At 33.5% G+C, this 15,768-nt stretch overlaps 1 protein-coding gene across 1 annotated transcript in view; it reads right to left on the bottom strand.

The window, feature by feature from the left end:
- Positions 1-12,759: 12,759 nt before the first annotated feature.
- Positions 12,760-15,768, bottom strand: part of LOC138702168 (uncharacterized) — an 80,781-nt gene continuing 77,772 nt past the window's right edge. Inside the window, exon 8 of the mRNA XM_069829773.1 lies at positions 12,760-13,117. Within this exon, the coding sequence (XP_069685874.1) occupies positions 12,964-13,117 (154 nt within the window). The 3' untranslated portion in view covers positions 12,760-12,963. The remainder of the gene's footprint in view (positions 13,118-15,768) is intronic.

Here is a 15,768-nt window from a genome sequence, read left to right as displayed (position 1 = left end):
TCTGTGTTCAATTCTCAGCGGCTTTGTGTGGTCCATGGCGTCACATTATAATGTGTATTATTGGGCAGGTGTAATTTATTTATTTATTTATTTATTCATTCATTCATTCTATAATTTATTCATATATTCATTTATTAATTAATTCATTCATTCATCCACTCATTTACTTATTTACTTGTTTTATTAATTTATTGATTTATTGATTTATTGATTTATTGATTTATTGATTTATTGATTTATTGATTTATTGATTTATTGATTTATTGATTTATTGATCTATTGATCTATTGATCTATTGATCGATTGATCGATTGATCGATTGATCGATTGATCGATTGATTGATTTATTTATTTATTTATTTATTTATTTATTTATTTATTTATTTATTTATTTATTTATTTATTTATTTGGAAAGAGCTTTCGATACAATCAATAGAATCAATTTATGGGATATTTTAATAAAGAAAAATTAGCCAAAATATTTATTAGGTATTTTGATTACTATATCGTGTGTTTTTCTGGTACATGACATAGGTATTTAACATTGCCATAAGAAACCTATGTGTAAAAAGCAATAAAGAAATAACTTAATCAGTAGGCCATGTTTAGAAATTAGCAGGCTTTGACAATTTGTAAAACAAGAGAACATCAGACTTTGACTTAGCACCTATAAAATGATGTTTTCTTGTTTTACAAATTGTCAGAGCCTGCTTATTTCTAACCAAGGCCCACTGATTAAGTTATTTCTTCATTGTCATTAAATTTCAGTTTTTTATAAAAGAAATTCATTATTAAGAAATTCGGTTGAAATCCATAATGACGGGGAAAAAAATAGAATAAGGGTGAGGTTAAACGAACATAGAGACAGGCAGGGTTGTCCCTTGTTACTAATATTATTTCATATTTAAGCAAGTTTACAAAAAGATGTCACCATACCCTTTGTAACATTAATAAAGCACCAACTATAAGTTTTATTCCCCAGTTTAGAGGCCAAAAACTTTGGATTGAAAATATCATCGAAAAAATCCAGAACAATTGAATTTTTTTCGACAGGATCCAATATCAGGTGAAATCAAATTGAACAAGAAAAGTTTAGGGTAAATTCACATTTCATGACGCATCTTGTAGGCCCTTCTTGCACTAAGACGTGTGCTGGAAACATCTCTAACGCTCGCGGCACATCGGTTTGTGTCTTGGTTTCGTGAAGGCCTGGATTTCGACTCTCACAATTATAACCCGCGATGTTTTATGTTGGTTTCCTCCATCATTACAGGGAATCCGAGGTTCGGGAAACGTGTGGTTATCCCAATCTGTGGTTCGAGTGACGCTTCAGGCACGTCACAAGGCAAGCGACAAAATGGAGCCAAAGTTCCCATAGCAACAAAGGAATCGTCGCTAATTGGAGTAGAGTGGGACGAGATAACAGTGGACTGGGTTCTGTCATTATACGGCGACAGACGGGTCACCAGCGATGTGCGAGCCACACATTAACGAATTAGAGCTCGTCACGAGGGTCCAGATTGTAGCGACTGCTATTTTTCACGAAATGTTATACAAAGACAACTTATTAAAAAAAATTCTTTTACCAACTAAAAACGCATGACGACATCTTTGCCTGGACTGCAACAAGTGAAAACATTCGTAGCCCTATATGCTTATTTAAGGGAACTCGATTACTTAAAACTTACAAATGGCTTTTAATGAACCCGGAGGTTCATTGCCGCCCTCACATAAGCCCGCCATCGGTCCCTATCCTGAGCAAGATCAATCCAGTCCCTACCATCATATCCCACCTCCCTCAAATCCATTTTAATATTACCATCCCATTTACGTCTCGGCCTCCCCAAAGGTCTTTTTTCCTCAGGCCTCCCAACTAACATTCTATATGCATTTCTGGATTCGTCCATACGTGCTACATGCCCTGCCCATCTCAAACGTCTGGATTTAACGTTCCTAATTATGTCAGGTGAAGAATACAATGCGTGCAGTTCTGTGTTGTGTAACTTTCTCCATTCTCCTGTAACTTCATCCCTCTTAGCCCCAAATATTTTCCTAAGCACCTTATTCTCAAACATCCTTAATCTCTGTTCTTCTCTCAAAGTGAGAGTCCAAGTTTCACAACCATACAGAACAACCGGTAATATAACTGTTTTATAAATTCTAACTTTCAGATTTTTGGACAGCAGACTGGATGACAAAAGCTTCTCAACCGAATAATAACAGGCATTTCCCATATTTATTCTGCGTTTAATTTCCTCTGGACTGTCATTTATGTTTGTTACTGTTGCTCCAAGATATTTCAATTTTTCCATCTCTTCAAAGGATAAATCTCCAATTTTATATTTCCATTTCGTACAATATTCTAGTCACGAGACATAATCATATACTTAGTTTTTTCGGGACTTACTTCCAAACCTATCGCTTTACTTGCTTCAAGTAAAATTTTTTAAGGAAACTCGAACCTTGAAAAATAGTAAACTTTTTTATTTTTGGTTTTTCTTTACTGCATTATATTCTCTGAGGATAGCAATGGCAAAGGAAGCTTTTAATAGAAAAAGGAGCATCTTATGGAAAAAGAACTAAGGAAGAGATTACTGAAGTGCTTTGTGTGGAATGTGGCATTGTATGGGACAGAAACATGGACATTACGAAGAAGTGAAGAGAAGCGACTAGAAGAATTTGAAATGTGGATATGGAGAAGAATGGAGTGTATGAAATGGACAGACAGAATAAGAAATGAAGCTGTGTTGGAAATAGTGGGTGAAGAAAGAATGATGCTGAAACTGATCAGGAAGAGGAAAAGGAATTGGTTGGGTCACTGGCTGAGAAGAAACTGGCTACTGAAGGATGCACTGGAAGGAATGGTGAACTGGAGAAGAGTTCGGGGCAGAAGAAGATATCAGATGATAGACGACATTAAGATATATGGATCATATGAGGAGACAAAGAGGAAGGCAGAAAATAGGAATGATTCGAAAAAGCTGGGTTTGCAGTGAAAGACCTGCCCTTGGGCAAAACACTTAATGAATGAATGAATTATTTAATTAATCAGTAATAATTGAAGGACTATTGAAGATTTCAATTCTCCTATGTGACCCATTATCAGAAATGTAAATAAATTGTCTATTGAGATTGTAAATAGTAATAATACAACATCATTAAAAAGAAATGAATTTCTTTGTGGTTCATCTTTTACAGTTTCAATGCTGAAACTAGCGCTGAGGTAGTTCTGGTGATTTCGGAAGTGAAAATCATTCAATCTATAAGGATATTTTGTGGAGACGCAGTTAATCATATATGCAAGGCATAATAAAAGCCTAAACTAACCTAACCTAACCCAACACAGATTCGTAGCCATATTTTGTGTTAGATCGTGTACGATTAGGCCTATATCGTATCGTATCTTATCGTACATCATATTATTCTATTTGGCTAATCTGCGATATCTCTCCACATAACACATTGGACTGACGATTTATTTGCGTTTCGTCATGGGTTAAATGAGAAAATAGCTAAGTGACATTAGTCCGAGGTATGTGGCAGAGTTTGTGGGTTAGCTGAAGGGATATCTCCCGTGTGTAGTGTGCGAAGATATCAGTTCCACCTTATAGTCGATATTCTTACTAACAAATCCCGTCAAAAATATATTAAAGTCTATATCGTCAGTTGAATGCCAAGTCTTGCTATAGGCAGTAACATCTGTTATAAATTTCAGACTCATCTCTTTAGAATTTCCAACAGTTTCCATGGTTACACAGCACAGACAATCTTTAACATTACCCAAACTGTTTCTATTTACTTAATTCATATAATTTAACCTTCATATCACTTACCTGTACATAACCTCAACTCTGCCTCGTGGATGAAATTGCTTCAATTGTACCATCTTGCCTCTTGGATTCACAAAATACAGAGAAAATAACCGAATAAGAAATAAAAAAGAAGCTATTATATTTAAAAGACATTCACTCGATAAAACAATATATTCACTTCACACAAAATCATCGTGGTTTACGTTGGATGACTTCAGTTTTCCCTAGCGGACATGACAGAGAACCTAGAAAGCGAACCCCTAAAAATGACGTCACAGCGGCAGAGTTCAGATTGCTTACGAAGGGATTCGAAGCAGTGCCACTCAGCTGGAGTTACACTATATGACGTCAGATGTTTTCTACCATCACATACAGCAATGTAGTGGGATAGTTATTTTATATAATCATAAACAACTATAATCTTTATCAATATAATCACAAACACAAAAATCATTATTACAAATCATTAACAATATTAGCATCAGTAAAACTACTCATTTTTCGTTCGTTCTAACTCCCTCTGCATTTACTGTTCTACTTTCTGTACATAATTCTCCATCTCTCTTTGCTAGGGAAACTGGAGCTGAGATAAATTGTGTATGTGAGCGCCAAGACAGTTGCCCACTCAACTCACTCTCATTTTCGTATTTCCATTTGAAGGTACATTAGAGAATGTTGAAAGGGAAACTCGAAAATGGACGTAACGAATCAGGCTACCAAATGAGGGGGCACATCTAGCATGGAGTATTTGCGCCATGGTCCTCCCAATGAAAGAGGCTTGAGCTCTTGCGCTGTGCAAATGAAACTAGGGTAAACTCGCCCTGGTGAATAGAAGGCGACAAGTGAAAACCAAGGCTATGATTTTAGATGCGGCTTTAATTTGCAAAATGCAGAAATTTCTGTGTGTTGAGAAGAGAGATGTAGGTTCGTAGCTCATTGATTTTAAGGCTCATCCCGACATTTGTTTTAGCGCCTTAGCAAAACCATAAGCAGGTTGAGTTGTCTCAATTTAGGAGACTTCCAATTGGCCATGAGACTATTCTAATAAAATATGGCCCGATAGAACCTGAGGACATAATGAGAAAAGAGATGTATGTCCCTTTATTAAAGATTGTCGTCGCTGCACTAAGAATCATGGCTCAATACCCAACTATGACGACACAAGAATCCTCACTTCACTACTTACGACATTCATATTACTTGGCAGCCGAGATCAGTCGGTAACACAGCTAGCTACACATTTCTTCTCAGGTTCAGACTTCAGTGATGATGGGGTTTTTCCCTTGCCATAACTTCCACAAGGGCTCCGAGGTATACTCAGCCTCCTATCAAACTGAGTGCCTAAAAGGTCTTACCCGAGATTAAAAACGTTGCTGGAGCATTACTAGTGGTTGTACTGTTAATTTTATTAAATTGTTCTGGTGTTACTGGTGGTTGTGCTGTTAATTTTATTAAATTGTTCTGGTGTTACTTGTGGTTGTGTTGTTAATTTTATTGTGTTGTTCTGGTGTTACTGGTGGTTGTGCTGTTAATTTTATTAAATCGTTCTGGTGTTACTGGTGGTTGTGCTGTTAATTTTATTAAATTGTTCTGGTGTTACTGGTGGTTGTACTGTTAATTTTATTAAATTGTTCTGGTGTTACTGGTGGTTGTACTGTTAATTTTATTAAATCGTTCTGGTGTTACTGGTGGTTGTGCTGTTAATTTTATTAAATTGTTCTGGTGTTACTGGTGGTTGTACTGTTAATTTTATTAAATTGTTCTGGTGTTACTGGTGGTTGTACTGTTAATTTTATTAAATTGTTCTGGTGTTACTGGTGGTTGTACTGTTAATTTTATTAAATTGTTCTGGTGTTACTGGTGGTTGTGCTGTTAATTTTATTAAATTGTTCTGGTGTTACTGGTGGTTGTGCTGTTAATTTTATTAAATTGTTCTGGTGTTACTGGTGGTTGTGCTGTTAATTTTATTAAATTGTTCTGGTGTTACTGGTGGTTGTGCTGTTAATTTTATTAAATTGTTCTGGTGTTACTGGTGGTTGTGCTGTTAATTTTATTAAATTGTTCTGGTGTTACTGGTGGTTGTGCTGTTAATTTTATTGTATGGTACGTCTGTTATGTTTGGTTCTATTGACAGTTTTATTACTTAGTAATTTTGTTACTAGTAGTTGTGCTATTTATTTTTGTTATGTGGTTGCCAATGGTTGTATTGATTGTTATGTGCTTGTGTTTCTTCAGAAAAGATGGCGATTATTGTTTTACCCCTAGTGTTGCTGTTACACTGATTCTGCTGCTTATCCGTAAAGCTATATTGCTGAAACTCTTGCCAGGGTGCATGTAGGCGTTATTTCCACCTTCCAGATCCGAACTCAGGAGCAGCTGCCTGTCCATTGAGTAGCTGAAACTGGCTGCAATTCCCTGTAACTTCATAGCCTCCACCGAAGTGATAATATGAATATCATAGAGATCTCGTTGAATTATTTTTGTACTAAACACTAGATTACTGCTAGTGATTCTATTCCCTCACAAGGATATCAAACCCAGTTCTTTGTCACTGGTCCGTTATTGTCATATGTTACATTTGAGAAGTCCACCACATTTTATGTGTTCACATATTTATTTATTTAAATTTCCACAAACATTTAGAGTACAAATATACATCACCAGTTTACAGCCTCTTCCAATCAGAAGACATTAACAAATAAACATTTTAACTGAAAATGAAAAATGCATTTACATAGCTTAGGGGAAGTACGAGTAATATGTACATACCTCATTTTATTTAATTATGTATGAATCATTTTATACAGTAGTAAGTTGATAATTTAATACAAGGAGTTCTGAATGGATGAAAAACGAATAGGGTCAATATCTAATGTGATTTATAAACTGGTAACAGAAATAGGAGATATCCATACAACCTACTCCTTGACAAGAAATACATAAAGTCCATTTACCCTCCATGTTTAACTAATCCACACTTCTAAATAGGAATGCAAGATTCATCTGAGAGCTTAACAGAACTATGAACGGATTATCGTGAAATTGAATCCCATAAAACAGCATGTTATATGTGTGGCATATTACGAAAAAATTTATGAGTCTATATCGGGTGATTCTGTAAATTTATTACAGGCTTTTAATTGTGATAGAGATAAACAATATTAACACTTTTCACCTAAAAGTTTGTAACAAAATCACAGAATCACCCTGTATATGTCTAATTCCTTTCCATACATGAAATACCAGCACGTATGTCTCACGCCATACCCGCGTGGTTTAAGGCGTTACGCCTTGGTTTAATAATAACAGAATGGGTGCCAATTCGAGTCTTAATGGAGAAAGAAATTTTGCCATGAAATTTTGGCCACTGTATTGGATCGGTATCCACCCAATACCCAGTATCCTGTGAGATTAGGGTAGGGACACTGATTAGGAATATCCGGTATCTTATACCAGCTATCACGGCTGGGGTGGGGATTATTATGCTGGCCACAAATATGCGGACGAAGGCTTCAGTCGCTGCAAGGTCTCGGTTTCCATGGGAGTAAATTTGAAATTTTTCGTCTATCGCAACCATTTTTTTTCTCTTTTATCCGATAACTGATATTAAAAATAACATGAGTGTCATAAAAATAAATGAAAGAAATCCTGTGACACACACGATACGAATTTCAAAGTACAAACAGATTATCTATTCTGTGTGTGTACGGACCACGGACCAATCAGAATGTCTCCTGAGCAATGTACTATTTTAATAGATTTAAATAATTTCTATGATATTCTGTATAGACTAGGAAAATGTTCGGATTTTGAACTTCCTTTTTCTGCAACTTTAATCGATTCAAAATTGCGAATTTTTCAGTTTTAATAACGCTGAATTCTATATGGTGAGATATACACGAATTATAAACAAACTATCACTCATGTCGAATTTTCTAGAACATAAATAAAAAACAAAACAAAATGGCAGCCAATTGCAATGACCTCACATCCAACCTGCTTCGTTATCCGTCGCAATCAATTAGTTATTCTAATTGGACGTATTTATCACCCAGTTTTCACGAGACGAGCAGTTCCCATGGCAACACCTCATTAAGCACGGCGACCCTCGTTTGTTCCAGTGACTGCTTCTGCATGGAGACAAACAGCACGCCTCAACGCGTGCATTTGTTTCAGAGTTTCCATGACAACTCGTTAAGACAAGTGAAATCAAGGCACAAATTTAATTGCATAATAAATCACTACTTAGGTGCTTTCGTGTACATCTATTTCCACCCAAATCTTTCTAGAAATTTAATCGTATATGGCACGCAATTTTTTTTACCAAACATAAAAAATTAATTAAATAAACGAGAAATGATTTTAATATTAAAACAAGACTAGTGAAGTTATACATTTTCTTTTTGAAAACTTCGAAAATTCGACTTCCCAGAGGTGCCTGCATTGTCTATTTTTTTGTTAGAACTAATCATGTCATGCCCGCCACCTGGGATTGAAAATTTTGTGTATTAACCGGCAGATACGTAGATAACAGAAATACATAAACAAAACTCTGGTAGATATTTCCTTCTCTATCTCGTAAACGGCTAACTTTTAGTTAATGTCCTCAAGTAACTCAAATATATCTCTTTAAGAATAAATTCTTCCTGAAATTACATGACAACCAAAGATTTTTAGGGACAAATATTCTATACCCAATTGATATCTTTTCATACGCAAAAAAAAAAAAACAGACAATCGAAGGTACTTAGGGCTGAAATTTCGAAGTTTTCGTCAAAATTCCGAATTTTTCACTTCTATGCATAAAAATTCACTAATTTATTTATTTTTTTCATAAATCCCATGTGAGTAACAGTACATAGCGTTAGATTTTCATTCTATCTTCAAGCTTTCAATTTGTTTTACTACATTTTCATATGTATAAATGCTCCTTGTATCACAAATTTTGTTGTATCACATTGAAACTTTCAAGATATGCTAATAAATTTATGAACAATAGAATGTCCTCTAGGTTGTGGAAGGAATTATATTCATTTATGCGTTCAAAGTTGGCAGGTCCTTCACTGCAAATCCAGCATTTTTCAATCTTTCCTATTTTCTGCCCCCCCCCCTTTGTCTCCACATACGATTCATGTATCTTTTTGTCGTCTATCATCTGATATCTTCTTCTGCCCCGAATTCTTCTCCCGTTCACCATTCCTTCCAGTGCATCCTTCAGTAGGCAGTTTCTTCTCAGCCAGTGACCCAGCCAATTCCTTTTCCTCTTCCTGATCAGTTTCAGCATCATTCTTTCTTCACCCACTCTTTTCAACACAGCTTCGTTTCTTATTCTGTCTGTCCACTTCACACGCTCCATTCTTCTCCATATCCACATTTCAAATGCTTCTATACGCTTCTCTTCACTTCATCGTAATGTCCATGTTTCTGCCCCCATACAATGCCACACTCCACACAAAGCACTTCACTATTCTCTTCCTTAGTTTTTTCTCCAGAGGTCCGCAGAAGATGCTTCTTTTTCTATTAAAAGCTTCCTTGGCCATTGCTATCCTCCTTTTGACTTCCTGGCAGCAGCTCATGTTACTGCTTATAGTACACCCCAAGTATTTGAAGCTGTCCACTTGCTCTACTGCCTCATTTAGAATTCGCACGTTTACCTTCTTTACTTTTCTTCCTATGATCATGATCTTCGTCTTGTTTGCATTTATCTTCATCCCATACTGCTCACAGCTGTCATTTAGCTCCAGTAGCATATCCCTTAGTATCATCTCCTCTTCTGCTAACAACGCCATATCATCAGCAAATCTTATGCACTTTATTCTTCTCCCTCCTACTATCACCCCTCCCATATTCTGAGAACAGTTCTTCACTAAATCCTCCAAGTAGATGTTGAACAGTTTAAGTGATAAAAGTCATCTTTGTCTTACCCCTCTTCCTATTCCACTTCCCTATGAGTTTTTTTTCCATTGTTTCACATAAAAATATGAATTATACAGGGGGTTGCATAAGTTGATATACAGTAATACAATGTAGTTTTGTCTAGTACAAATGAGGATTACATACCACTTGCAGTTACAGGACATCAATCGACAATCGACGTGAATTTAACTACTTAATCGATCCGATATCGATTTTAAACCTCATTTGTACTTCATAAGACTATACTGTATTACCTACTTATACACATACTTGTATACTGGTGAATTTTTCACGTGTTGATATTACAAAAAGAGAAAAAAATATATGGTGAAATAAAAGTTTAAAAGAGTTTTGCTTAAAATATATTAATCACAAAGTAAAATCCGAAGGAATTTTTAATTCTCCAGCTTCGTAGTAATCTACTGGCAAAATTTCAATTGATAGGAATAAAAATTGAAACACAAGGAGCATTTTAATATATGTGACGATACAAAAATAATAAAATATTGTAGTTAATAAATATAAACCTGTTTGACCTATGATGTTCAAATTTAATATGATACTACTTACTGAGAGAGTCAGATTTAATAACAATTTAAAAAAAAATTGGTTAATAAATACAGAAGTTGAACATTTCAGTCCTAACCCACCTTGAGTAAATTGCAATAAAACCATCTTTTGTACAGTATTAGCACAAAGGTGTAAAATAACAGCTTCCAGGGGGAAAAAATGTGGGAAATTTGAGTATAAGTTACACTAAAGTGAAAATTTTGTCACTTTTGTAGGAAAAATTCTATTTTTCGTTTTTAACATTAAGAAAATTATATATATTGTTCAGATAATCTCTCCACTACATATTGCTTTACTAAAAATGCTATTTCTCCAAAATTTTGTAATGTTACTGATATTTTTTGTAGATCTTTTTAAAAATGTGTTTGATCAAAATTGATATTAGGATTTTCTTTAATGGAAGAGGATGATATAATTTCAAATATTTTTCCCTAATTGATACATAGTCTTTTTTTTTTTTGTATGTAGAAATATCATTGCTATAAAAACTTAAATTCCAAATTAGTTTTTGAAAAAAAAATTGGGGCCCAAATTTTGAAAAAAAAAAAAAAAAAAAAAAAAGGCCCACATTTTGAAGAAAAAAAAAAGTACCAGAATACAGTAATTCACTTAAATCGATATTAACGAGCCAGTTCAAAAGGAAAACCACTCAAAATTTAAAGTTTTGAGTAAACTGCATTTTTAAAGTTCTTTTTGTTGCTGTGAAAAAAACCAAGAGTAATTGAAAATACTCCAAATTCTGTTAATGAATTTTTGTACATATTATAAGTTTCAAATTATAGTATTGCTAATTGGATTTTTCACAAGTACACGAGACTTTAAAATGTAGTTTACTCAAATCTTTAAATTTTGAGGCGGTTTCCCATTTAAACTCTCTCGTCTACATATCTCAGTCATTTTTTAAGATAAATTCAAATTCTCTTTGACATCTTATTCCTAAAACCACGCTCTTTAAAATGTCTTTAGCATAATTTAGATATTGACTTCAAAATTTTCAAAATAAACTATTACATTTTAAAAATGAATTTCAGAGATACTGTTATAGCAATATGGTGGGATATTTTTCAAATATAACAAAATTAAAAATTTCTATTGCAGAAAAGATTTTCCTGATACCCTAAATAATGTGTGACTAAAATATCTTGCAAGTAAAATTAATAGTTGCGAAGATTTATAACTTTTTGTATGAGAATAAAGTAGAAAATTGAAGTTACGAAAATTGCAACCATTGTTTCGACAAGGGTATAAATGCTTATTAAATTTAATGTAATCTATTTTTTCACGTATTAAAGATTAAGTTATAGCTATTTTAAATCCATCCTTTCCCCTTTACTGTTAAGAATTTTGGGACATATATTTTTTTTTTTTGCTAGATCTCACAACTTTTATCTATTTTTATAATTGACTATACTATGTATAACATTTTTTCTCAGCTCTTTAGAAATAATATAAAAAAAAAGTAAACGGTAAGTTACAGAGACTTTGAAACGTAATGCAATAAATTTAGAAAAAAACAAAATTTAAATTTGTAGGACAAGTAGTGATTTTTCAAAATACAATATTTAAATTTACAAAAAAATTCAATAACTCATAAATTTCCCTTTATCATCTACCCTGTTCAACATCTACTTGGAGGATTTAATGAAGAACTGTTTTGAGAATAAGGGACGGGTGATAGTAGGAGGAAGAAGAATAAAGTGCATATGATTTGCTGATGATATGGCGTTGTTAGCAGAAGAGGAGATGATACTAAGGGATATGCTACTGGAGCTGAATGACAGCTGTGAGCAGTATGGGATGAAGATAAATGCAAACAAGACGAAGACCATGGTCATAGGAAGAAAAATAAAGAAGGTAAACGTGCGAATTCTAAATGAGGCAGTAGAGCAAGTGGACAGCTTCAAATACTTGGGGTGTACTATAAGCAGTAACATGAGCTGCTGCCAGGAAGTCAAAAGGAGGATAGCAATGGCCAAGGAAGCTTTTAATAGAAAAAGGAGCATCTTCTGCGGACCTCTGGTGAAAGAACTAAGGAAGAGACTAGTGAAGTGCTTTGTGTGGAGTGTAGCATTACGGCGAAGTGAAGAGAAGCGAATAGAAGCATTTGAAATGTGGATATGGAGAAGAATGGAGTGTGTGAAATGGACAGACAGAATAAGAAATGAAACTGTGTTGGAAAGGGTGGGTGAAGAAAGAATGATGCTGAAACTGATCAGGAAGAGGAAAAGGAATTGGTTGGGTCACTGGCTGAGAAGAAACTGCCTACTGAAGGATGCACTGGAAGGAATGGTGAACGGGAGAAGAGTTTGGGGCAGAAGAAGATATCAGATGAAAGACAACATTAAGATATGTGGATCATATGAGGAGGTAAAGAGGAAGGGGAAAATAGAAAACATTTTTAAAATGCTGGGTTTGCAGTGAAAGACCTGCCCTTCAGCAGAAAAGTATCAATGAATGAGTGAATGAATGACCGAAATTTCGGACTGGATGAAATTTTGAACACAGGTGCACCGTGGCATGTGTACAAATTTTCAATGATCCTAGCTCAGGGGTAAGAAAATCCATGTACAGACAATAATAAATAATATTTACCTATCTTTCTAACCCGCTAAGTTCTACGTTGAACCCTGTCACTTAGGAACTCGCCTAAGGCAGCCGTTCCCGCTACGTCTCCACGGACTTGGAGTTGTTGTTCTGCTCGGAGTTCGAAGGCAGTAGGCTCATGTGGTAAGGAGGGGAGATCGACGAGCTGACCACTGTCATTGGCTCTTCCTCGGTCGCCCGAGCGTAGCCCCGTCTCAGCTGCGTCAGGTAGTTGCTGCAACCAGTCAATGCACTTCGGTTGCCATGACAACGTAGGTACTGCTTTTGTTTTTCTTTCAGCTAGTTATAGACATGGTACACAGATAGTCACACATTTGCCAGATATGTAGTAGAAGTATAACCGGATGTAGGCCTACGTTACATCACACACCCGACTACCCATGTTCCCAACCCATATATACGGTAAATCGATAGGTTTGTTTAATGTTTATTGATTGGTTTATATACATTTACTCGTTCGTTTACTTATTTATTTAGTTATTCATTTATTCATTCAATTTTTAACTAATTAATTAATGCATTATATGTAGTTTTTTCTTTATATATATTTATTTATTCATTTGTTCATTCATTTTTCATTTATTTTTATATTTATGCAATTGCATATAGTTATTTATGCTCGACCATGCCGAAATGTTGTAATTATACACCTGGTAGCAGTCCTTTAATGCATGTCATTAAAGTTCAGGTTTTCGATTATTCTCGGATATGCAATCGAAAGACAACTAGGGAAACGTCACGGAGGCTGGAAATCCAATACTGTCGCAGAAGGTTATGTTCTGTTACTAAAATAATTAGCGTTAATTGTAAATAATATTCAAATAAATTCAATTCGTCATCTCGTTTTTCAATTCTAAATCAATTTCCAGGTTATATCAAGACTAATGTTCTCTAGGTTATATCAAGGTCAATGATATTTGTGACTCGGAAAAAATCAATACTTTCGCGTCTGCGCACATCTCACAATTCAGGTCAGTTCCGTTCGTCACCATAACATGAACACTTATGAATAATTTCAAGTTAGAAATATGGTTGAGCATAAAAGTCGTATGAAACTTGCCTATAATGGTAATTAAGACGCTCGTATGAAAGTTATGAAACTCGCTTGCGCTCGTTTCATAAACATACTCGCGTCTTAATTACTACCATTATAGGCTCGTTGCATAATGTACTATTATATATTCATCCATTCATTTCTTCATTCAATTTTCCATTCATTTATTCCTCGAGATTTTTATTTACTAATTAATTTATATATGGTTATTTATATATTTACATATTCATTCATTCAATTTTCAATTAATTAATTAAACAAATAATACATTTGTTTGTAGTTATTGCTTATATTTGTACTTATGTATTTATAAATTCATTCGTTTATTTATTTGTTTATTTATTTTTATATTTATGCAATTGCATATAGTTATTTATAAATTCATTCGTTTATTTATTTGTTTATTTATTTTTATATTTATGCAATTGCACATAGATATTTATAAATTCATTCGTTTATTTATTTGTTTATTTATTTTTATATTTATGCAATTGCACATAGATATTTATAAATTCATTCGTTTATTTATTTGTTTATTTATTTTTATATTTATGCAATTGCACATAGATATTTATAAATTCATTCGTTTATTTATTTGTTTATTTATTTTTATATTTATGCAATTGCATATAGTTATTTATAAATTCATTCGTTTATTTATTTGTTTATTTATTTTTATATTTATGCAATTGCACATAGATATTTATAAATTCATTCGTTTATTTATTTGTTTATTTATTTTTATATTTATGCAATTGCACATAGATATTTATAAATTCATTCGTTTATTTATTTGTTTATTTATTTTTATATTTATGCAATTGCACATAGATATTTATAAATTCATTCGTTTATTTATTTGTTTATTTATTTTTATATTTATGCAATTGCACATAGATATTTATAAATTCATTCGTTTATTTATTTGTTTATTTATTTTTATATTTATGCAATTGCATATAGTTATTTATATATTCATTCGTTTATTTCTTCATTTATTCATTTCTTCATTCAATTTTCCATTCATTTATTCCTCGAGATTTTTATTTACTAATTAATTTATAAATGATTATTCATATATTTATATATTATTTAATTCATTCAATTTTCAATTAATTAAGTAATACATTTGTATGTAGTTATTGCTTATATTTGTACTTATGTATTTATAAATTCATTCGTTTATTTATCTGTTCATTCTATTTTCCATTTGTATATTTCTTCAGTACATATAATTATTATATATTTATTATATCATTGTTATTTGTTCATTTTTTCATCCAGTTTTTCATTTACTTATTTATTTTATTTATCCATCCATTCATTTGTTCCTTCATTTTCACTCATTATCTATTTACCTATTTATATATACAGGGTGTCCCGCAATAGGATGTGCATAGCTTAACTACGTGCTCCTGGGATTATTTTGAGTAAAAGTCGCAAATCAGCAAGGGTCCGAACTGTAACGGTTGCTTAATAAAAACTTACATTCTAAATTAATAACTTTATTAACTGTGATTTACTCACAACCTTGTTTTGTTACGTAATGTGATGCTCGAAATGACTAAAATTGTTGTGGAGGCATCTATGAGCTCGTTTTGTCAGAGCACCGACTGCTCGCATCACAAATCCGACCACTCACATGCATGCCAAGAAAGATATTTGCAAACTCGGTTCTAGGTAACATTTGGTATGGTATGGTTGGAAACCGAATTTCCGGACCGTCTCCTGCAGGTAGATTTGCCATTGCTCTTGTAGGACGTTCGTCTTCTTATTAGACGAGGAATGTGGTTGCTGAACACCTACTCATT

This window comes from Periplaneta americana, chromosome 6 (assembly GCF_040183065.1).
Source record: "Periplaneta americana isolate PAMFEO1 chromosome 6, P.americana_PAMFEO1_priV1, whole genome shotgun sequence".
NCBI lineage: Eukaryota > Metazoa > Arthropoda > Insecta > Blattodea > Blattidae > Periplaneta > Periplaneta americana.
The sequence above is the reverse complement of the archived record's forward strand: the minus strand, read 5'-3'. Positions and strand labels throughout refer to the sequence as shown.